The 23,813-nt window shown below is 43.5% G+C and overlaps 1 protein-coding gene across 3 annotated transcripts in view; it reads right to left on the minus strand.

Moving 5' to 3' along the window:
- The window catches only part of COA5 (cytochrome c oxidase assembly factor 5), a 75,989-nt gene extending 52,252 nt beyond the window's left edge, over nucleotides 1–23,737 (minus strand). Inside the window, exons 1-4 of one of the 3 annotated variants that reach the window (XR_013944729.1) lie at nucleotides 23,605–23,737; nucleotides 23,362–23,445; nucleotides 21,107–21,271; nucleotides 16,338–18,245 (exon numbers count right to left, since the gene is read on the minus strand). Coding sequence is in view for 1 of the 3 variants with exons in the window: in XM_080575510.1 (XP_080431636.1) it covers nucleotides 21,230–21,271; nucleotides 23,362–23,445; nucleotides 23,605–23,706 (228 nt within the window). In the remaining 2 variants the exon portion in view is untranslated. Of the gene's footprint in view, nucleotides 1–16,337; nucleotides 18,246–20,072; nucleotides 21,272–23,361; nucleotides 23,446–23,604 lie in introns of those variants that run through there. The other 2 variants (XR_013944728.1, XM_080575510.1) reach the window with 2 other exon arrangements.
- Between the last annotated feature and the right edge of the window lie 76 nt (nucleotides 23,738–23,813).

Consider the following 23,813-nt stretch of genomic DNA (forward strand, 5'->3'; position numbering starts at 1 on the left):
TAAAAAATTATTTTCAGTGGCCCACCAGAAGGATTTTTTTCTTTTATGTATATCATAAGAGAGAAATGCATATACTTTTATAATCCTGAACAACTTGTTCCCTATCTGTTGACATGATTAGTTACAAATTATTTCCTTCCTCCTTGGTCTGCTCTGCTTTGAAGTTCTACCTTTGCAGGAACAGCTATTACACAATAAAATAGCTCAGATGAAGAATTCAGGTAAAATATAAATCCTGCAATACGACACCTCACTGCACTTAAACAGCAAAACGTGTATAAGCAAGTAATACGATTTTGCAACATTTACAGCTGCAGAGGTGCAAACTCGTGCTAGTGGGTAAGGCATTTGCTAGATGTTTTCACCAGATTGCCCGGTTTTAGAGGCCGAGATGCAAGGCTACAGGACTGTGACTTAACAGCGCGAGAAGGTGGCCTCTTCCTGCACACCAGATGACACGTCTCCACCTAGAAGTACGGCAAGCGTTGACTGTGAGACTTTCAGGTTTAATTGCCTGTGACAACCACAGGCAGCACAAACCAGGGTCGGAAGTCAGTTAATGAACTTGCAACAAACTTGTAACAATTGCTACAAAGCCAAAATTATGAGGCTGTTGTAAATAACACTACTTCCTGCATTGCTTGCATTTTCTCCTGCTGCAAACATTTAGAGATTTTTAATTCCCATCTCTAAGACTTTAACTGAAATAAAAGTTTGATCTAGCACCCACTGATGTCAGAGGAAGAGACAAACAGACCATAAAGAGAGGAAAATAGCCAGGTTGTACAAGGTCTGTTGTGACCAATTTAGTGCCTAGAATTAGCAGTCTGTAACCACACCAGCAAGAGCCAAGAACAAAGACTACTGAGCTTGAGAGTCGGCAGATACCGTGAGCAAAGATGGGGTTGGGTTTTGTGTAGTCTTCATTCTCTTGGGTTTCGTAGTCAGCATTAACTCTATGCACTTGCTGTGACCTATTTATGTTCCTGAAACAAAACAGAACTTGAAATTCTTCTTTAAAAAGGAATTGCTTAGAAAAATATTGGAGAAAAAAAATATTAGCCTATCTTCTTTTACCTGCAATTTCTGGTCTGTTGTCCCTACTTAGCCAAATATGCGATCTGTACAGCCATAAAGCCAGATCTAGGAGTTTGTGCATGTAGGTAACTTACATGGATGTACAAGTTCACAGGTTTATAAGTGTGTGTCCCCCAGAGATGTGTATACAAACAACTATTCCTGAACAAAATCCCATCTACAGTTGTCTCATTTATTTGCCCTCTCCGTGGCCATCACCAAAGAATACTGTGTGTGCCCACAACTTTTCTTAAGCAAATCTGTCATTATTACGTCCAGTTCAAAGAGGAAAGCAGCCAACGGGTCAGAAGAAAAAACTATTTTGAATGGCTTCCTCATTATTTTTGGAGACCTCCACACAGTAAAAGATACAGCTACTAACTGTTTTCTATTTCACTGAAATTAAAAGCCACTTTCAAGGGTAGCAACAATTTTGTCCAGCAAATAAATTATCATAATAATTTACTGTCCTGAGCTATCTCCCTTTTGATACTTTGTTTTCTTTGAGCAATAAGGAATTCTTCATTTTAATTTCTCACACATTAACACAATTCTTTGTATTAAAGTTTACATTCACATTGCAAGGGAAAACCAAACCCTTTTTCCAAAGGAAGGTCAATACTGATCATACCATAACAACCAGCAAGTGCCATATACCTCGTATCCCTGTGCAAACCCAAAATTACGTTAAAAGCTTCCCTCTCAAATTCAGGACCCCAGCCTCATTCAACTGCCCCAAAAGAGACAGATGATTAAAATCACCCGGCGTAACAACTCGAGAAACCCACAGCCCACGGGCAGCACAAGCTCAGGTGAGGCCCAGGACCAAGCAAAGAGCTGATTGCTTCGCCTGGCAGCACGGTGCTGGCTTGACAATGCCAACGAGGCTCCTTTTGTGCCGCTGGAGGTCCCTCCTTGGTTCTGCCCCGCCGTCAGTGATTGCCTGGGACAAAACCAGAGGCAGGGAAGGAGAGGAAAGTTGCAGATTCTGATGCAGGCGGGGACTTGTATCAACAAACCAACCGAAACACCCCGGGCCGTAAAGAACCACTGCAATGTTCGTGCTTACGCTTTTCCTCGGGACGTTCACAAAGGACTAAAACTCCCACCAGGGAACAGACGCGTGGAGCCTCGTATGTCACTCTGCTAAGAGCCGTGTCACATTTTTCCCCCCATCATGCAAGCAGCCAAAAATAGACATGGGAATCCAAAAATACCAAATGCGCTTTGTGGGATTTGGTTTCTTCACTTAAAAAGGGAGGGAGGACGAAAGGAAGAAAATAACAATAATGCAGTACATTTAAATACATTTAGAATTATCTTGGGGATGGGGAGGAAGATTGATCCGAACAAATTTAGCATCTGAAGTCCAGAGCTTTACAGCGTATAAAAACAAACACACACACAAAAACTACAAAACTGTCCCAAAGCCAGAGCACAGAATGCGTGTTTGCCTTATGTAGACACCATCATTACATTCAACAGACATTGACATCTATTAATTAGACATGAAAATACATTTATTCCCTTCTTCTATTTAAACTACTGTTACCTGGAAGAAAACGAGTAATTTGACTATCTTACAGATGAATTTGCCTGTGGTTGGTCTGAACTGCTTCTCTTTTCCTTCACCAGGAAAACATCTCAAGCTCAAATATATGTTGCTAAAATGTATATTTTTTAATAAACAGAAACTTACTGTTTTTCTTGAATATTTTGTTTCTTCACTAACTTTAAAGCCAAAGAAAATCTGAAACCACAGGCACTGAATAACAAATATTAAAGAAATTTCTAAAAATATCTGCAAAAATTGTAACCTAAATCATGATCCAAAATCTGGAGCATACACTTGTGAAAGAATTTGGAAGGTGTATGGCATCACAGTTACAGACATTGAAACTCTGGCATATAAATGTGAAATTCTGTATCTAACAACAGGACTGTTAGTGATCAGACGAGTGAAACTTTGAACAAAATCCTAGAAAATGCATGTCTGCACATATAGAAGTGATCACTATTCCAAGTATCCTGACAAAATTCAAGGACAAAAATAAGCAACACACCTTTGCCACTTAAATTGGCACAAAATAAAACTTGTTATATCCTTTCTCCTATAACTTAAGCACAAGTCCAGAAAAACATACAGCATTTTTCTCATGCAAATGTTTTCAAGTAGGATTAAAAACACCACAACATTTCTCTTTCCTGTTTCTTATTTAAGTGGTGAGCAGAAATAGACTGCTTTAAAAGTAGAAGCATTCAATCCAAGTAGAAGACAAGTGCTTCATGTTCTTCAAACAGAGCTCTTAGTCTGGATAATGGAAAAAGTTTAATCACTTTGCTCAGTTAAGCTTGTACATTTAAGAAATATTTCTGGACAGGAGCTTAGAAAATGGTCTTTTTAGTGTTTGTATGAAACCAAGGTGATCCAAACAAAGAGGCCTTTTTTCTCTGTAGGTGTCTTTTTTTCATTAAAAGCAGGCCTTCCAGTTCAAGACCTGCAGTGTGAAGGAAAATATGCTCCTGTTGCTCAAACTTTATACACGATTTGTTTAAGTCTTAATTCCTCAGGGCTGTCAAAACACAACCTTTCAGAAAGTTAAAGCTAAAAAACAAAAAAAAAAAAAGAGAGAACATTCACCAACACCTTAGGGCTCACAAGGGGAAACCTGGCCTGCATCAGAGCTGGCACGAAAGCCTTCTGCAACGGGCAATTCTCGCCAGGCTGGAACCACCACCAACAGAAAGGCCCCCCCGTGTCCCCCAGGATACTCATTATGGAGATACTGGTGCAAGCTTGAATGTCCTTGCGGATGACAATTTTGATTTTTTGTTTAGTATCAAACGTTTCTAACGCGGAGACAGGAGAGTCACCCTTTGCCCCACAGTCCTAGCCCCACAGCTCTCAAGCTGCTGCTGAGACAGCAGAAAAGTGGCACCTGTCCAGTCCTGACTTACAAAATCTTACCAGCAGAGAGCATGGGATTCTAGATCCTAGCTACAAAAAGGACTGGGTTGAGAAAATTAGGTAGGAAGGTTCTTCTGGTACATGCTCAAGAAACCCAAAATGGCTTTACCTCAACCATGCCCTGGCGGTCCCCTTCCGTCCTACGCCAGCCCCTTCGTGCCTGTAAGGAGTATCTCATAAAATCAGCTCTCACCGCTAATGACTCACTGAAGCACCATTACTAATCCGGGATTTCTGCCATCATTTTTCAGTCAAGACTGATTAAAGAGATTTGGCAATACTGAAAACATAATTCAGCATCTCTGGCACTGTTTAGAAAACTGTGATCACAGCTTTGCGTGTATTAAGGCTGGTGGCCATCTGCAAAATTTCATGCTGAGGCATCCAAAGCACATATATTCAGCCACCCGTTTGAACTGGGGGTGAAAAACAGGGGTGGAAAAAGCAGAAGGTAAGATCCAGCAGGGTATGATTAAGCAAACACTCTGTCCTACAGAGGCTAAAGCTCCGGCATTAAATGGGAACTTTGTGCAATGCCGTCCCAGGTGTTGCATACACATTTCGTAATGCCAAAATATCTTTATATTAACAAAATTAAAAAACAACTTGCTTGAAAAATACAGACAGCTGATTTTGATGCATCACACCTTAAAACAATAAATATATAAATGTGTTACCAAGCTGCAGTGAGGCCCCCCCCCCCCCTTCTTCTTTCATTTCAGCTTTGCCTGAAATCAGTACTCCAACAACAGGAGCAAACCCACACTGCTTCAAGCACTTCTCTGGCAGCGGAAGCGGGGTATAAAGTTAATTAGCAGTTGTGGTGGCTTTACCCCGCTGGCCATATTAAACGCTGTGGTATCAGCAAAGCGGCAGTGCAGACAGCAGCAGATTTTCTGTGACTCTTTAGCAGAGAACTTGTCTCCGCTTCCATCTGCGAGCCAACAACTAGTGCAATGAATATGGAAATTCAGCTAAAGCCTGGGGGTTGAGCTGCTGCCAGCAGCAGCACATTTCACATTCAAGCAGATGGAAAGGAGGAACTCCAGCTCCAACAGGTAGGGACTGCTGCTGCTGTGTGGGGCTGGGCCTGCACTAGGAGGGCTTTTAACACAGCTGTTACCGAACCCTTTTCGGAGGAAAAGTAGGCCAGTCAGCCTGACAGCGCGAACAAATGGCAGTATCACATCTCTGAAAGCTTCCGATGTGTTGCAAATCCCTCTCGTCATCCACTGCCACCCAGTAAAAGTCCTGTTCTCCAGAGAGGAAACCACTCCCTTCCTACTCACCCTACAAACTCTGCTCATCGTGTGCATCACGTCAAGGGCTTCCACGCTGGCCGTCGCTGCCAGTGACACTTCTCTTCTTGGGTCTAAACCTTTCCCTCACTTCCACCTCTGCTAGCACAAAATACTGAATGGTGCAGGGGGACTGAGCATCCAGTACACGCAGAGTCATACGCAGGCATCAGTACCAAAATATCACTTTCAAATTTGAATGCAACAGAAGAAGAGTTCTCTGGGAAAGGACTTTGAGTATCCAGAGCACAGTAAGCCAGGGTATCAAGTCAGGACTGGATATGGCAGGGTTTCTTTGTATAAATCTGGGGCAAGAGCAGGACAGGGGCCTGAAAGGCAACATGGACGATGGCTTTAACTGGGCTGTCACAAGAGGAGATGGGCTATCATCCATACTGATATTCTGGTAATTATAAGCACATGCTATATCCACACACAGGTGCAGTCTCTCTCTCTCAAATCTTCACCAAAGGTTATTAAAGAAAATTCAAACAAATGCCCCAAAACATGTAAAAAGCAACAACAAAATGAAACTACTCAACCATTAAAAGGAAGCGTGTTGCTTTCCCTTTCTCTTCAACCTCCAGATAGGAAGTCCTCAAGCATGTCCCCACAACCTTATTCACAGCTCCCACTCTCAGCCCTGTGCAACATCATTCAGGAGAAAAACAAGTCTACGCCCAGATTCCTTCCAACCACACGTACCACAACAGGAAAGCACAAATACCTCCTGCACCATTATATCAACTCATTCTTGTCTGCAAACAACCACCTCAGGCAAATACAGAACTCTATTACAAAGAATCTCCACTAAAAAAGAAAACCACCTGTAATCTTCCCCCCCCCCCCCCTACACTTACCCACCTGCACAAAGCATTTCAAGGCTGTCAACCAAACCCTTCCTCGGGTTTGGTTAACACACCCTCTCACCTTGTAACAGAGTATGGTAGCTGTGCACAAGTAAATGGGACTGCAGGTGACAGGATGGGGACGGGGCTGGCTGCCACTGCACAGACTGGAAAGGCCAGGAAGCAGCTCTTCGGAGACCGGCAGCTGTTCCTCGGACAGGAACTGACCGAGGAGCAGCTCACCCATGGGATGTTAGCCCACTCTTTTGGTTCAGTAGGAAACAAAGAACCCTTTGCATCCAATACGCTGCAGTACTCAGAGCTAACAAACAGAAAGGCTACGAGCCAGCGTTTCAGGAACCCATCAAAGTTCCAGCCACAAGAGTTTGACCTTAAAAAAGGACCCTACCAAAGTGCCTGGTCAGAAATAAAAAGCTTTTGCTTTGGACAGAGACAGAAGAAATTGCTGTGCATCTTGGAGCTGTCGGAAATGGGCAAGATGAGATCATGCCTGGGGATTACCAACGGCAGGTCAACTAGCAATGTCCTCGGTGTCAATGGCTTGCTGAAGACACAGTCACATAAACAACCAGAGGTTTATTTTTAAGTCATCTTTCTGCCTCTCTGGAAATTAACTAAATTTGCATACTTCTCTTCACCCACAGGCTAACCAAAAGGAAGTTTTTATATTAGTAATCATCATCTCTAAAAATCAGAGCATACCAACCAGAATATTTTAGGATAGCCCTGAGAAGTGAAATGCTATTTCTATATGCATTAACTGCAATTAATAGTTTCCTTTGATTTAGGTATTGACTGCAGATGTCAATGTGGTAACCTCATGTTTCGTTTTGGGGTTTTGTTTTTTCCCTGTTGTGTTTTACCAGGCTGATTCTGAAAGTACAACAAATTCTTATCACTTAAAATTGTTACGCTGCCCCTGCAACAGACCTTCCAACTCACACAATGCACTGAAGGTGGGCCCGTCAATCGTCACTTCAAAATCTGGAATATTTACTGCACAGAAGGCTGCTTCTCCTTTCATTTTCCTTCTGAGAAATATAAAATAGAAGTTTTTATACTCCTGCACACTTTCACTTTCTGACTGCTAATTCTGTTATTTTGGTACTACCAAAGTTCCCTCAGAGCTCGCAGTTCCACTTCCTTGTTAATTTTTTTTCCCCCTTTTTATCACGTTTGGTTTCTTGCAGCTCTGTAAGTTACACTGTCACAGTCTTTGATAATTCTAGAGGTTCTTTCACTATCCCCTTCCCATCAACTACATTACAAAAATAATGACAGAGAAATGACATTTTCCCTGTCTTACCCACAAATTATTATAAAGGTGTTTTGAAGTCTGTTTCCCTGGGAATTATAGATACGGGCTTTCCTGTTCCTAACGCTGTTCAGCTTTCACAGACAGCCCGTGCCTCTCACCTTGTGCTCTGACAGTACTCTTTCTGTTCAGGTGTATCTCTTTCCACCAGCATGGCTTCGTTGTTTCCAAAGGTCTCAGTTCTAGTCCATGCCTAATCTGTAAGCATAACTGCAGCATTCCAGAAAAGGGGGTCATCAAAAAACAGAACAAAAGAAATCACATTTCCTTCTACTTACAGAGAATAGCACTTCTGTTTTCTCTTTTGTTTCCCAAGCTCTTGACACTTTTTAGATGAACTCAAAGCTCTCCTTCCAGAGCCACACAGCATTATGCTTCCCAGAGACATATGCCTTCCTGGGCTCCCCAGCCTAGCTGATAAACATTAAATCCAAAAAGGACAGGAGTACAGACGGATTTCTACTACCACTTGCCTCCTCCAACCCTTAGATGCTGCAGTTTAACCCAGACCAAGTGTTTGTCAGCTCTAATTTACAAACCTCAGTACTAGGCCCCAGCTGTAAATCACCAGGGTACGCTGTGCTCTCAGGGCCCTGGTAGGCCTTTGTCGTGACAGGAGGGTCACCACGCTGGCTATGGGAGCAGCCCGAAATTAAACGCTTTCCATGAAGCGCCCAGCTCAAAACCTTCAGGTCAGAGACTGCCTAGCTCCTTTTATTGCTCTGCTGCAGAAATACCACAAACCGGACTGTTTGCATTTTGCTGATTTTTCGCTTTCTAAACGCCCCAGGTAAGTGCCACACATACAGATACTGGTGTTAGCATCAAACTGGCATCCTGCGCATAATTTTGCACCGCAAACCCCGGAAACAACGACCATGCACAGTTACACAAGTCGAGACGTATTCAGAAGTCCAAATAAAGGTAGGTTTTGCCCATCCTCACAACCATTGTTAAAGGCCTCGCAGAAACCCAGAAACACACGGGCTTTGTAGAACCTCCAGCAATTATTCCATCAGGGATCCTTCAGGTCTTTCTGACTGTTTTGTCCGAGTCTCACAGTACTTGGCCTTTTCCTGAAAACCCCAGCTCCCTGAAGGACATGTTACACATAGGAAAGACAAGAGCCAAGACCTCTCAGCTTACTGGTTTCAGCACAGAGCTTGTAAACACACCTTGCAGGTCAATTCCTAAAGCTGGCAGGACACGTTAGTTCCTCAACACCATTCACAGGCACATAAAACTTAAAACATGAGGTGAAAATGGAAGGTCAATGTATAAGATGCCCACAGCTTGCTACTGTACTGAAAATTGTTGAACAGGAGCCATCAAGACTGGGAGCCACCTAAAAGCTCCAAAGCTGGAAGACAAGTATGAAGTACATGACAAAGATTATTTCAAAAACCTCTCATGATTTTGAAGGCTTCGTGATTTCCAAATGCCCAAGGTTGATAATACTACTGCCACATACATCCTCTGAAACTTTTTCAACTGTTGCATGTAAAAGGCAGGCCTTACAACTCCTTTGATCAAGAGAGAATTACTCATGGCCTTATTTTACTTGGGACATGACCACCATGGTCTGTCCTAAAAGAATCTATCACTGGATTCTCACAACTAATTTCAAAGAACTGTTTCTCTTCCCCCTCCTGCCAACCTCACCCTTAAAGCTCACCAGGTGCCAGGCTCAAGTGCAAATATCCAGAGTAAGAAATGGTAGGGGGGAAAGATGCACTTACAGCAAAATAAGTTTCCACACACAGACTGAAAGGTCTCGGGAGCATCCTGGCAGGAGGAATACTCTATCACCATTTCTCTCTCCAGCTGAGACCTGTTAGACATGGTATGGAAAGGAAGATTGTTACCTAATGCTTGCTCATCTAATGGTAACTGCTGGGCTGAACTACCCTGCTCATATATACGCACCAGTGGACGAGACTGTGCTGCCCTGCCTTCTCCACACAACAGCAGATACCCCAGGAGCAAACATTCTGGGGATTTTAACACTCCAAAGCTAGGCAGGAGATGTTCAAAGCTAGACCCAGGAATGCTACAGCAAGCTGACAATGCAATATCGCCCTGTTTTTCCAAGGGTAACAAGTAGCACATCACTTTCTGAGTAGTAGCACCTTAACTCTGAGGTAAGGGGAAGCAGGGGGGGAAATGTCCCTTCAGAGCAACAGGACACAGAGGCAACAAAAGACAAGCATGAAAATAAACAACTTCTATTCCTACACTATGTTTTTAGCCCCTGGAGACATCTAAAGTTCTCACTACTCTTCCTGGAAAGGAAAATCTCACTATAAATAACACTGATCTACAACCATGCCTTGCAGTTCATTCCCCCCTAATCATCTTCCCACATACCCGCTTTCCACTAGGACTGGAGGGTGTGTTTAGGGCAGCTCTCCAAGGCTCCCTGTGCCTCTCAGCCAGCCTAATTGCTGAGCTGCTCCTACACAGCAGGGCAGAAGCCTCCACTCCACCACCATCGCTTCGCCCAGGGCAGTGCTGTCCTGCGGAGAGGTGACAGCATTGTGCTCCTACTGAAAAGCAGCACAGTCCACATACAAAAAGCCAACGCTGAGCCTTTGATAACTTCTAATGGCTTCATTTACATCCCACCAGCCCATTTTTAGCAGCATGCTTACTTAATCTAACAGATTTTAATACAATTGCTCATTTCACACCCAAGCCCGCAGGGTGCTGAAGTTCCCTGTTTCTGAAAACACCTGAACATATATATCTCTCTACCTACAGGTCTACCTACGCTTCACAATGGAACTGCTAAATATTTTATGTAGGCACGTTCATTCAATATATTCATTAGATATTTAACCTGAAATGTTCTCAAAGTTCAATAGAGCGCACACATCCAAAGTCTCATTGCAGATTCGAAGTTTTTGTGTAGATTTCTTGACGGACTATATTTTGCTGTACGATCTTTTTATAGGGTATATAATCTACGGGTCATAACAGATTGCCTGCTCGCAGCTAGAAAGCCTCTTGGGAACACAGGGTTGTAATCTGCCGTTAATATATAAAGTACAGAACATTTCAGACACCATGACACAGAAATAGCAAACAGAGATAGAAAGCTACATGAGAACCTGATGCGGCGTTAACGTGGCTTGTTCCTTGTCCATCTCTTAGCCCAAACCTAAGCCTCATGCTGGAAGCCTGTATCGCAAATGCTGCTACCATAGCCACTAGCACTTCTATCAGAAATACAGTTCTTATCACTACTTCTTGGAAAGTGATAATTTTATTAAAATACAGATCTGGTCAAACTAACAGGAAAAAATAACTATTCTTGGGTAATCTGTTCTTGCCAAGAGAAACAGGCTGGGGAAAGGATTCGGTCAGAGCACATGTAGCTTTCTCAAGTATTTCTTCAAGTTTTCTCAAGCAACATGGCAACGCCCATACATTTTGAGTTAGGGAGACGGGAAGAACAAACTCTCAGCAAATCCAGTATCTTCTGTTCCTCCCCTATTGGTCATAATTTCTACCTTAAGAGACTTGTCCTACTCATTGCAAGGCGAAATTCCAGGCATCTAATTCTTTCTGAGCACTTGGTGCTGTTGCCAAAGACGGGTGACACCTGTACACCTACGCTTCCTATAATTAGTCATATTAACATGAACTGGTGGAAAGAATAATTACTCTTATAATGTTTACAGAGGTGATATAAAATTTTTGTCAGCCAGATGGAACAGGCAGGACGAGGGCCAGGCCCTTGCCCAGGCTCAGGATGCGCTCGTTCCCCTTCTTTGTGCCTGCCATGGGGTGCAGTGCTACCAGCAGGCATCGCCCAGCCCTGCTGGCACGACGGGCTTGTGGCTCCTTCTCCAGCTCTTTGCAGAAGGGACAGCTGTAAAGCGCTCCACAGGCAAGCATTACGAAACGCGGATCAGAACCATGCTGCGTGTATTTTTCTGTCGCAGTCTCTTCTCTTTCCCGCAGGGACCATCTACGCTCACACCCTCTCTGCTTTCTCCTTCACTTTTCCCCTCTGTCTCCACGCTCGTTTCCTCACATGCTACTCCCTTTCACACCACTCAGTTATCTCCACCACAAAATCTGCTCTGCCCGCAGCAAACTGGAAGAACAGAGCCGCGTTTAGGGAATAGCAGCTCGCACACAACAGGCTCCTCTGTCAGCATGACAGAGCAGCAGGCCACAAACGCGACGCAGGCCTTCATGGGAAATACAAGAACAGGGAAGAGGTCATATTCCCGTGAGTGGGCCAGGTCTACACGCACCAACTCGAGAATGTCAATGGCTTTCTCAATGTATTCTGCTGATTTCATACTGGGTCGTAACAACAGCTCATTGCTGTATGAACTTTCAGTGAGCACAGGCACACATTCACAAACCTCAGCTGCACAGAAATCCTTTCTCATGTCAGCAGCACAGAAAATCTCCTTCACCTAAGATCAAGATCCTGAAGATTAGAGGGAAAATCATGTTACTCTCTCATATTTCATCAGTATGGCTTTAGCTAAGTTAGGACATACCCTGGCACTTCCATTTCCGTACTTATTGCATATTTGGAAAAAATATCATAAATTCAACAAATTCACACTTGGTAGAAGTACAAATGACCAGGAACAGCCTTCTTCCTGAGTGAATGCGCTTTACTGCAGCTTTCAGATATTGTTTTCAAGAAGTGCAAATATATTTCTGCAGAGCTGGCACCTCCCTTTCCTCTGCGAGAGAGAGAAGCGGCCAGCTCAGCAGCCTGGCAGAAGCAGAAGTGTGATCTCTCTACCTGTGCTGGCTAATGTAACGCAATTAACCCCAGCTCCTGAAACAGGGAAAATACAGCAGCAACCGCCAGGTAAGCGACCCGGGAGTTTCCTTCTGCTATCTCTTGCATGCCTCCCTTAACACGTGCCGTACAAACCACAAAAGCCAGCTATGACTCCACCACTCCCCTGCGCAGCCAAGACACACACCCTTCTCTCGGTCACTTCTTGAACTTGCAAATGCCCCTTTTATTTTCCTTACTTCACTCGGCCCACGCTTACTGCTCAGCCTGCTTTGCCTTTTGCTTTGTTGCTTGGTTTTGCCTCCCAGGACGGCCTGCTGCTGATCCGCGGTGACAATTTCCTTGCAGTACGCAGACCACTGCAAGGAAAATATCACTGGAAGTGAAGGAAAGAGAGCAGTAAATGGCTGTGAAATGGGAAAGGGAAACTTCTTGTATCTGAAGGCCAGAGGAAACAACTTCGCCTATGGTAAAGAACTTATCATACTAGGTTAAACAGCAACGTGTTGGACAAACACACGTGAGGCTATGCCGAGCTGCCTGACTGACGTGGATGAGGTAGATACGCCCCAAAGCTTTCTTCTTCCAAGGTCATTTTCCAACATCCTTTCTGCAAAGGATGTCTGTTTGAGATTTAGGTAGATAATCCAACAATAGAGAGGAAATTCGGTTTGTCAGAAAAGAAACAGGAACAGGAGTGACAGGCAGAAACAAAGAGCACGTAAAACAGGGCTCTGAGCTACGCTGCCTGCAGTACTCGACCTGCTACCTCCCCACAGGTAGAGGTTTCAAGCTTCATCTCCGAGCAACACCCAGGCAAGAAATGGAGAAGTATTTTCAGCAAAGTAATCTACAAAGGGGGTCCAGGAGGTATTCTTATATTCTAAATTTGTATCTTATGTACTAGTAATTAGATAATTAAAATTTGCTGTAACCAAGCACATTCCAGATGCCTGGATTCACCTTAACAGGAAGGCAAGAGCTGCAGGGGATCCTTGGTCTTCCTATTTTCCTTCCCAGTTCTACTACAACAATAAGAAGATTAAGGAGACCAGAACGTGTAGGAAGTAGAGCAGCCACTTCTCCTAGCGCCCATTTCGCTCCACAGGGAGAAATTCTTCCCTTCAATACAGCACCTGCATTACCAGACTGAACTTAAAGAGGTTTGAGATGACAGATGATGTCCAACCTTCAACATATCTCAGATCTTAAGCTGAAGGAACATTTAAAACAAGCCTGGGGAGAGAGCTGATGCCTTCTGACTCAGCTGACAGCAAGTGGGACAGAAGTAAAGGAGTTTTTGCAGAGGTTTGATCACTGTCTTTGGTAACAGAGCCACCCTCCTAAGATCACGCAACTCCTTGTCGCATTTTGGCAAGGTTGTTTGTTTCTCCGTGGACCTCTACAACCTGCCATCCATTATAGATTAAGTTAAAATCAGAGCATTAAAAATAAATTAAACCACTGGCAACACTGTCATTTATCGAGACAAACGCATACAACCTAGACATGGATACTTGAAAACAGCTCTGAAATCATGACTTGCTAACAACTTGGTACTGCCAACAGGCAGAAGCGAATCAGAGGGGCCACATCCACTGCAAAGTTTGGAAAGCGCCAGACTTCCAAATTTAAGAATACTGAATTTCAAACTCTTGCTAAAATGGTTTATGTCCATCTTCTGCCCCCATTTGCTTCCACCTAACATCTGCATCGAGAGTCTGAGAGACTTGAGGGAGAATTACAAAAACATCGCGTTTCCTTTGCGGGCCCGCTGAGTTCCTAGAAGCCAGGTAGCTCACCGAGTTAAGTCTTCAGATGCAGGAAAAACCTTGCTAAGTTTTTAAAATACAACCTTCTGAAATAAGCATTAGCATATGGCGGTTTCTCAAGGGGAAACAGATAATCTGGTTTCCAGGACAACAGGGTTTTGCAAGCTTATCTCCTTTGCTTTACAGTCTGAGGGCATAAAAACATACAAGAGCCTCTGCTTCTGTTGCTTAAAGACCAAAACCTTCCCTGCAAGCTGTTAGTATGGTCAAGCTTGATATTACAGACTTGTGCAGGAAGAATCGCATCGGCCTGCAGACGGAGGGCTGCTGCCAGCACAGGGTGCCGGGCTGTACGGGCAAAAGAGCCCCTCCGCCGTCGTGCAGTCCACGCCGAGCCCTGGCCATCCGCAGCTGACTTCGCCGGGCTTTGAGCATCACCAGCTGACTCGGCTGGGTTTTGTACGGGGGAAATGTAGGCCAGCGGGGCTGAGCCACAGCTGCGTTCGCCCGCCGCTCTGCCAGAGCCAAGCGAAAGGGGCGAGGGCGCATCAGCACCGCGGAGGCAGGTCTGCTGTGCCCTGCAACCCGCCGAGCCGTGCACCAAACCCTACGAGCAACCCGCTTCCTTTCGGGAACGACAAAACCCGAAGGAACGACCGGAGGTTACGGGCTCCCGGGCACCGCACCGCTCTCCGCCCCTCGCTGCCGCTCCCCGACCGCGGCATCGCCGCCGGAGCCGCGCAGCTCCCCCTCCGCCAGGGCTGGGCGGGGGCACCCGGCCACGACAGCCGTGCCCGGTGCCCCCCGGGGGGGGCAAGAAGCGTGCAGGTGCCGCGGGCACGCCGGGGACGGAGCCGAGCGGGCGGCGAGACCCGCGGCCACCCGCCCCAGGGCGCGGGCGGCGGCGGCGACGAAATGGCGCCCGCCCCCCGGCCCGACCCCACATAATGGCCGCCCCCCCGGCCGCCCCTCGCCCCTCAGGGCCTCTCCCCGCCTCGCTCACCGCCGCAGCGCCGCCGGCCCCCGCCGAGGCTCCGCCGCCAGCCCGCTGGTGACGGCACCGGGAGCGGCCCTGCCCCGCCCCGCCACCGGGCCCGGCCCCCTGCGGGCCCCGCACGGCCCGCCCTGAGCGGCAGCCACAGGGCCGCCTGGTCAACCCCGGCGCTGAGAGGACGCCACGGGCGCGGCAAGGGGGGACCGGGCGTTTCGGAGAGGGCACGTCCTGCGGGAACTGCAGGGAGAAAAGGCACTGAAGAGGGATTTAGGGAGGCACACAGCTGCCTGGATACCCCCCAGCCTGCCCTGTAAGATCTGCAGAGGGCTGCTGCCAGCTCCGAGTTGAGTCAGTCCCAGCATCACCCTAGTATAAGGATTTTAATTTGCCTGCCGCTAAAGCTGTCAGCTTGAGACCTCAACATGAGCTGAAGCTGGGGGAGAAGCCAGGGGACATGGCTTGAATTTGTCATTTTTCTTTCCACCTGTCAGTGGTGAAGATCAATTTTTAGCAGGGCAGTAGGACTGATCCAAGCACTTCTGTTTCAAAGCCATAGACAGAGCTTACAGAGGAGAGCTTGCTTTCAGTGCCTAGTCAAACATACGTGATTTTTAACATTTATCTTTGGTCACAGTTCAGAACAAAGCCAACCACACCTAAGTAGCAAACCTCAAAACCTAACTGCCAGAGGGGAGGTGTACTCGAGCAGAGGCACTGCCACAGTTGCCCTGGGACTGTCAGTAGGTTTAGGACTGCTCAACATTTTCCTCAACTACATGAAAGCAAGTTTAAATTCACTGCTGATTTTGTGGACACCACAAATGAGAGCAATATGGTAAACAGAAGGACTGGGCCATCCCACGACAGATCTGGAACAGCTGATAAAATGTATGTGGGTTGTTTGTTTTATAAAGGCAAATCTCAGGTTATAGGCTATACATCCAGGCAAAGATTACAAAGGCACACCTTGAATACTGGGAAAACAGCAGACTGAAAAACTATGACTGAAAATGGAATCAGGGTCATAATGGAGAAGGAATTGGATACAAGATCCCAACTTCACACTGGGACAAAATGTGACACACACCTAAGAAGCACAATCAACAGTATACAAGGGAAGAAGAGAGGACTTTACATATACAGAGATCACTCAAAACCCCTGTAACAGGGATTTATCTCCTTCTTAAAAAAACACTACAGTTTTGTGATGGGACTAAGAGAGGCATAACACAAGGTTTTAGGAACTCAATGTATGCATTTCCTCAAAAAATGTTATGGTATTTTTATTTAGTTTTAAACGCATTGTCAGAAAAAATATATATTCCTCATCCTTCACAATAATGAAGGACAACACAATTTTACATTAGCATGGTTATGATAAAACTTATGAATTACAAACCAATTCCTAGATTCACTGTTTTCTCCCTAACTCCTTTTACAATAACAGTAGTAATACTGCAAAAATCATTTTGGAGATCTTGTACTAAGTCACAGAGATTCACTTATTTCCTCTGCTACCAGAAATCTTTAAGAAATTATTCCCTTCCATTTCACTGCAGCCCATTAGTACCTAGCTGCAAAAAAATAAAAATATAGCACATGAAAGCTTTCATCATGGGAAAAAAAAAATCTCAGCTTGATATAAAAATAAATTCAATGTTTATCTGTTAAATACATCAACATTTTAAATCTATCACCTGTTATTAACATCATTAAGCAGCTATTAAGCTTCTCCCTTCAATGTTTAAGGGCATTATTAATCAACCTACTGTAAATACTGAAAATAAAGCACAGTTCACTTCAAGAAGCTACCTTCTATGTTTACAGATTTTTTTCCGGATAGAGTCAACCAAGTAAGTCACTGTGGAGTGCACCACTTACAGAAATAATTGGTAAATAATTTTCTGAAGATAACTGCAGCAAAACCATGACAGAGACAGATAAAGCAAAAATTCAGCATGCACGTTTGGATAAAGAAAGGATCTTAAAGTTTCTGGTTACTGTTCTGTCAACTGCAGTTTATGATGGAAAACTCTGCCATGATCTTAGTTTTACACAATGGTCGATATACACACATACAATAAATATACATAACCTAAACAATCATGTATCAACTGCTACGGCAGCATGAATACTTCCTGAAATTCATCACATCAACAAAGCTGCTGCAATTCCATGTTTCAAAGCTTTCCAACAAAAGGCTTAAACAACAGCTACCGCTTACTTACCACCTACATTCTGGGGCTGAATTTTTAGAAGATGACTTCAATAAGTGTCTTTCTTATGAGTATGAGGTATCAGTCTAGTTTGTTGGGGGGTTCCACTCAAATAAGACTATTATTTAAAAAGTCTATGTTGGAAAAAAAATTAAAAGTACCTTTCAAAAGTTCAGGCTCCATCATCCAACCTGCTACTCTCCAGAAACTTAGAAGTGAAGAAAGGATACGTAACTTGTTCAACCAGTGATTAAAGCTTTTTGTAATACAAATGCATGCATTCAGGAAGCTGAACAGCTTTCAGTAGCGATTATTTTTAGGGTGCCATGTCCTTTCTTTTCAGAGGTGTCACTTTAGCATTACTCAGCAGTGCATCCTTGTTAAAAGCCAACCCCCTTCTTTCATGCCTCAGTACATACAGGTGGGCCTTCATTAAACAGATTCTGCTTAAACAACGTGCTTACCTTTGTATACTAACCAGCAAGAATTGTCCTAACGAATTTTCAGACCACAGTATGACTGCAACCTTTTTTTTTTTTTAAATCATAATAAACATGTGAGTAGTTCTGCAATAGGTGCTTACAGCTATGCACATACAGAAGTGTTTGCAGGACTGGACTAAGGAGAGAACATGCTCCCTGACAAAATGAGATGTGGTAACAACAGACATGTCCCAACATCGGCTGAGCCCCATCTGCAGCGTGGAACTCAAAGCATCCAGCACCCCTGAACTCCACCACCACGTGAAACCAATGGGAGAAGCGAGAGCAGCAATGAAAGGTTTTGGCAAGCTGCATCCTGCACTTCCTTGACAGGAATTATTACCACTGCGTGTAGGAGTGGTTATAAAACACCCAGGAGCCTTTGGGCACCATTTTGACCTTTTGTTCTCAGCAGTCCAATTTCGCAACTTCCAAGACATTACATGGTCAATCTTGCAGAACCTTCCATGGGCTGGAAATCTGTATTTTTAAATAAAAGAAAACTGGAATAGCACAACACACAAGACTTAATGTCAGATTGTTCAAAGGAAAACATTTTTCTGCAATAGAAGAAAGAAAGCTGCAATCATGTGCACAAGTTTGGAGTATTTAGGGCTTTCCATTAATAAAACAAATTATTTTTAGAAGTCACACAGGAAACACTAACAGCTTTCAAGTAGAACAGTGCTTAAACTCCCAAGGCAATTATATAATTAGTCATTTTTAGACAGAATATGATGTTACACAATATTGGAATTGAACAATGATAGTCTCTTGAGCAAGTCAGTATTTAGATACGCAGTACATGCATTTTTATGGTGGTCTAGATAACCCAGTGAACCATTAGGAAGTTTTGACACCAAAAAATTGTAACAGATCAAATCTTGTAAGACTTCTGTTAAATTCCTTATGAAACCCTGATGCATTCAGTACCAAATGCTAGATGTAATTTCAACACTTGGATTAAGCCAATGACTAAAAATAGCTTCAGCTAGTCACCTGCCTGTGCTCTCCTGTCTGCTCCTTCCCCAAAGGAGCTTCTGCAGCACCATGAGGTGAAGTTCAGTGGTTAGGGCTGAGAGAAAGGAACAGACCACATGAAGCATCGAGCCTGTAGTCCCCTGCAGTAAGGCAGCCAGTGGAAGACTCCTCGAGTACCAAACCACATCCCATTCCTACTCTGTAGCATTCACTCTAAGTGACATTTAATTATCTGCCAAGTAGATTTAAATTTGGTTTTACTCCCATTTAATTACCTTTTTCCAAAGAAGGCTTGTGAGTAATATTTTGAAATTAGAGCACTAATCATAGAATCATTAAGGTTGGAAAACACCTCCAAGATCATCTGGTCCAACCATCCCCCTACCACCAATGTCACCCACTAAACCATGTCCCTAAGCACCACGTCCAACCTTTCCTTGAACACCCCCAGGGACGGTGATGCCACTACCTCCCTGGGCAAAGTTAAGATGTCTCAAAGATATCACATCAATTCAGCAGTTTACTATATATAGATAATGTGGTACCTAGATTGTGGAAAACAACATTTGCAGCACTTCAACAAATGAACTAGTTTTCATGTGATCATCAGAAAATGAAACTGTGACATCAGTGCTGATTTGATTGCAAAAAATATGCAAATTCTATATATACAAGCAATATAAACATACTTTGACTTATCACAGGGAAGTTTCTCAAGACAGAATTACATCATCAACATGCTCATTCACAGAAGCCATCAATTTTATCATTGATGAAATGCAACAGTAAGTGTTGCATCCATCTGTTCAGACTAAATGCAAATCAGCTACATGGCTGCAAGTTTTAGCCAAGAAAAGAAGTTACTATGGCTTTCTCCCTTCTCACTCTTTCCTAATCTTGCTTCTAATCAGCTTGTCTGTAAGTACTTGAGTTTCTACGTGAGTTATATTATTACTTATTTCTTATATAAAAGGCAGGTAAGGAAGGAAGGAACTGAGGGAAAGAAACCCGTTCTTCAGGAACAAGTTCTTAAACAAAAGTTGCAAATATTGACTAGTCATGGTTTAAGTGTTATTTAATGTTTGCTACCCCCATAAATCCTGCTTCCTTACCAAGGTGTGGCAAGAGACTAACATAGATGTTACCTACATATGAAAGAACACTGCCATGCTGCAGGCAGATCTGCCAGTCACCCTTGATCAACGTAAAGCAAAACATCATTTTCCTCCATTCATTTGCTTTTTCACTGCATCTGTTCCATAACTTATGGAGTTACATGAAATTTTTCTTGAGCACAAGAAAAAAAATAAATAAAGGAAGCATGAGTTTAAGTTCTAATAGAAACCAGTTAAAATTTAATTGAACACGAATGGCAATTTGAACTTTTTACACCCATAAATGCAAACCAAAGAATTCAGAGAAGCGACGAAGCGAAAACAAGGAATATTCTCACAGTTTGTGGAACGCAATTTCCAACAAACAGTAAGGTCCAAATCATCACTCATAGTTTGTACATATGTTGGGATGAGTACTCTATGTTTGCCTGAAAAAATAACGCAAATGGATGGTCCAGCATCATCCCAGAGGAACTTAAAAACTGTTGTAACTATTTCTAGAATACGGTGACAGCATCCACGGTCTCCTTACCTGTTGGCCTGTCAGGAACTCCCTCCTCCCCCATCCAACAGTATATAACTAGCCATGTCCTGGCATACAGCACTCAAGTTACAGAATAAAATAATGGTATCATTCTGTTGTACTTGTGTCAATACAATGAGAAATCAGATTACTGTAAGATTAATCAGACATTTGATTAAGACATTTAATTTAGAGAAACCATATTTTAATCTAGTTGTCCAATCTGACAACTAGACCATGCTAACAAACAGGTATGCCAACATCATATTAAAGGGCGTTTGTAGCACAAGGAAAAAGATGCCACCCTTGTATACGTGGCACTGCAAAGCACTGACACTCCTACCTATTAGTGCAGGGTTATTGTGTAACAAACCTACTGGGAAGGAAGCAGCTTGCACACACATTTCATAACCTTGGTCAACTCATCAACTCCAGAAACATCTCTGTCCTGAGGTATCTTCTGGCATACCTGTCAAGTACCAGCCCCAAGTCTGTAATTCTGTATTATTTGCAACTGTAAAACGTTATCAGAGTTAATATAACCAAAATTTAACTTCAAAACACAGTGATAACTTTTGCAGCTTATTCTGATTATACATATTTTATTACAAGTGCATGACAGGTACCCATTTTGGCCAGAACTTGCAGCTTTATGCACACCTTCTTTTTAACATTTAAATGCACATCCAGGTCAATCTGTCAGAATTCTCAGCAGTAGATACCTTCTATGAAAATACTGCACGAAAGGATGCAGCAGATACAATCTTCTTACTTAAGCCTCTGTTTTGGTTAATGTGCTGATGAATCCTGATTTCCCGCGGCTGGCTCTCTTTCTCACAAGGACTTCAGTATCCCTTCTTTCCTCTGAATCTTGCCCTGGCATCCAACTGAAAATTGAAGGCAATATATTAAGATCATACTACATCCTACAAAAGAAGTATTTCAGAGCGCTTATGCTATTTTGGCACTGGTAACATCAGAATAAAGTACAAAATAAAGCAGAAGTCACTGTACAGAAAATTAGTGATATAACCAACATGCCATAGGGTGTTTTTTTTTCCAGTTAAACAGATATTATACTACCTTAAATCTCATATAAAGTTAAAATGAAGTGGTAAGTACCCTGTGCATTCTGAAATAAACACTATAACACCACGAATAAAGAACAGCATTGGGGGCTGGCAAGGAACACATGAAAACAAAGGAATGTAGATCTGCTAAGAGCTCCCCCCCAACAACTGATGAGTAGAAAGAGGAAAATTCAGGTTGGGTTTAAGTGAGAGTCACTGGAAATGTCAGTGAGGACAGGGATAACATATACAGAAAGTGTCTGGAAAAAAAAAAATCAGTAAAAACTGAAATAAATATTCAGCCTATTAAAACTTTAAGTTTATTCTTGGCAGTTACAAAAAAACCAGCATTTAATAGAGGGCAAGTCAGTAAAGCTAAAATATAATCTCTCACGCAACCCCGATTGAAACTAAATGGCAAGTTCTTTCCCAGTAAAGCAGAAAAACATACTTTGATTTTGATAGAGTTCTTATGAATTTAGATAGTCAGTCTTGAAGATTACAGATACAGATTGCAATTGAGCCACATCCAGAACATCTAGATATTAGATTGAATAGGTATCTTATCTCCAATAACTGATCCTCTTTCAGAATTCAGAACTGCAGCAAAATTAAAGAGCTAACTCGCAATGGGCTTGTCCAATAACCAAGCAACTTCTGTTTTAAACGTTGTTGCTACTTTTATATCTGAAGCATACTAAAGTTTACAGTTGCATTTATTTTCTACCTTTTAAAAAAACTACTCTTTTTGGCCTCACTGTTATATCAAGTAACAGCTTTGGCAGAGCACTATCACAAAGATTTACAGAGTTAAGAGGACAGGAAAAACATCACTCTTCATCCTCAGAATTTGGAGCAGTTAAATGTAAGCAGGTGAGAGCCAGGCCTCTTCCCACATGACTAGAGACACTTTGCTAGAACACTTGTTTCACCAGGCTTGCTTAACGATATACAGACAGAAACACAGACCCATCATCTAGAGACACATGTATTGCAGCTGCAGTATCAAATGGTAAATATTTAAAGTATTACATACATAGCATATCTTTACATCCATTTGTCACAAATTAATGCAATTTGTACAGGACAGGATGTTTACTTTGATTTCCAGCTGTATATCCCTCACTAGGTATCACAATTGGCTTAAAAAAGTGGGGGGGGGGGGGGGGGGGGGGGGGGGCTTTTATTACTAGTGTTTACAAAGTTTTGATACCATCTGATACCATCTTTGCCATGACTCAGCTATTTTAAATGTTACGGAAACACAAGCAAGGCATTTCTGGATAAGGAACTCCTATCAAAACTGGGGAAACATCATCTAATTACATTTTTACAACTGGCTTCTCACTACCTTTCTTGACAACTCAGTTAAGAAAAACACAAACTCCTGCTCTTTTGAGTCCTCCAAAAAGAAACAATGTCTGCCTACCTTCAAATGCAGAAGCCTGCATCAGTAGTGAAAGTCCCTTTCAGCAGGACATCCTTCTAACTAAAGAATTATCTACACACATTTTTTCCAGTGACCTCACAGAAAAAAAAAAATATTAGCCTAAGTCAGTATCTTAAGACTACACGATCCATAAATAGTGCTTAAATCAAAGCCTTACTAAAAGCAATACTAAGAACGTGTAACTCATTTACCCTAGCTGCCACATTTTAAGTCTGATTCAATTTAGACATGCATCTCTTCTAGCTTATTCACTCTAGAATTGTGTTGTTCTCAATGAGAACAGTGGGCAATATTCACACTTATTACATGAAATTCAGAAGCAAGAACATTAAACATTGCTTAGTGACACTGCTTAGTGACACCAGCTTTACCGAATTGAAGTGTTTTGTTTAAAAAAACAAGGAGAGGGACAGAAAGCAGCCTGGCCGTTGGCCGAAGAAAACACACGGGCACTTACCATCGACCTTTTGCATGCAAAAAACGTATTTTGCAAACTTCTACAGTGTCCTTCCCTCAAGCATTGCTTGGGGCTTTTGTTCTCCTGTTGGATGACAAACAAAGGATTATTTTTTTTTTATCTTTTGAGGACCCTCCGCAGCTCGGGGGGACGCCGAGAGGCACGAGGAGAGGCTCGCTGGGGACGGGGCTGAGAGGGGCTGGCACTGCCCCTCACGGCACTGCCTCAGCCCGCCCCGCTCACCTGCAGCACGCAGGGGCTCTCCAGCAGGCACTGCCGCAGGTCCTCCCGCACCCCGCCGCAGGCCCGCCCGTCCTCCTCCTTCTCCTCGTAGTACTTGGGCATGGCGGCGCCAACGACCCCTCGCCGCCCGCTACGCCCCACACGAGCACCGCCACCGGCCCGGGGCGGCCGCCGCCATCTTGGCGCTTCCCTCAGCGGCCGCCGCGCAG

Source organism: Anser brachyrhynchus (assembly GCF_964034855.1).
Source record: "Anser brachyrhynchus genome assembly, chromosome: 1".
Classification (NCBI taxonomy): domain Eukaryota; kingdom Metazoa; phylum Chordata; class Aves; order Anseriformes; family Anatidae; genus Anser; species Anser brachyrhynchus.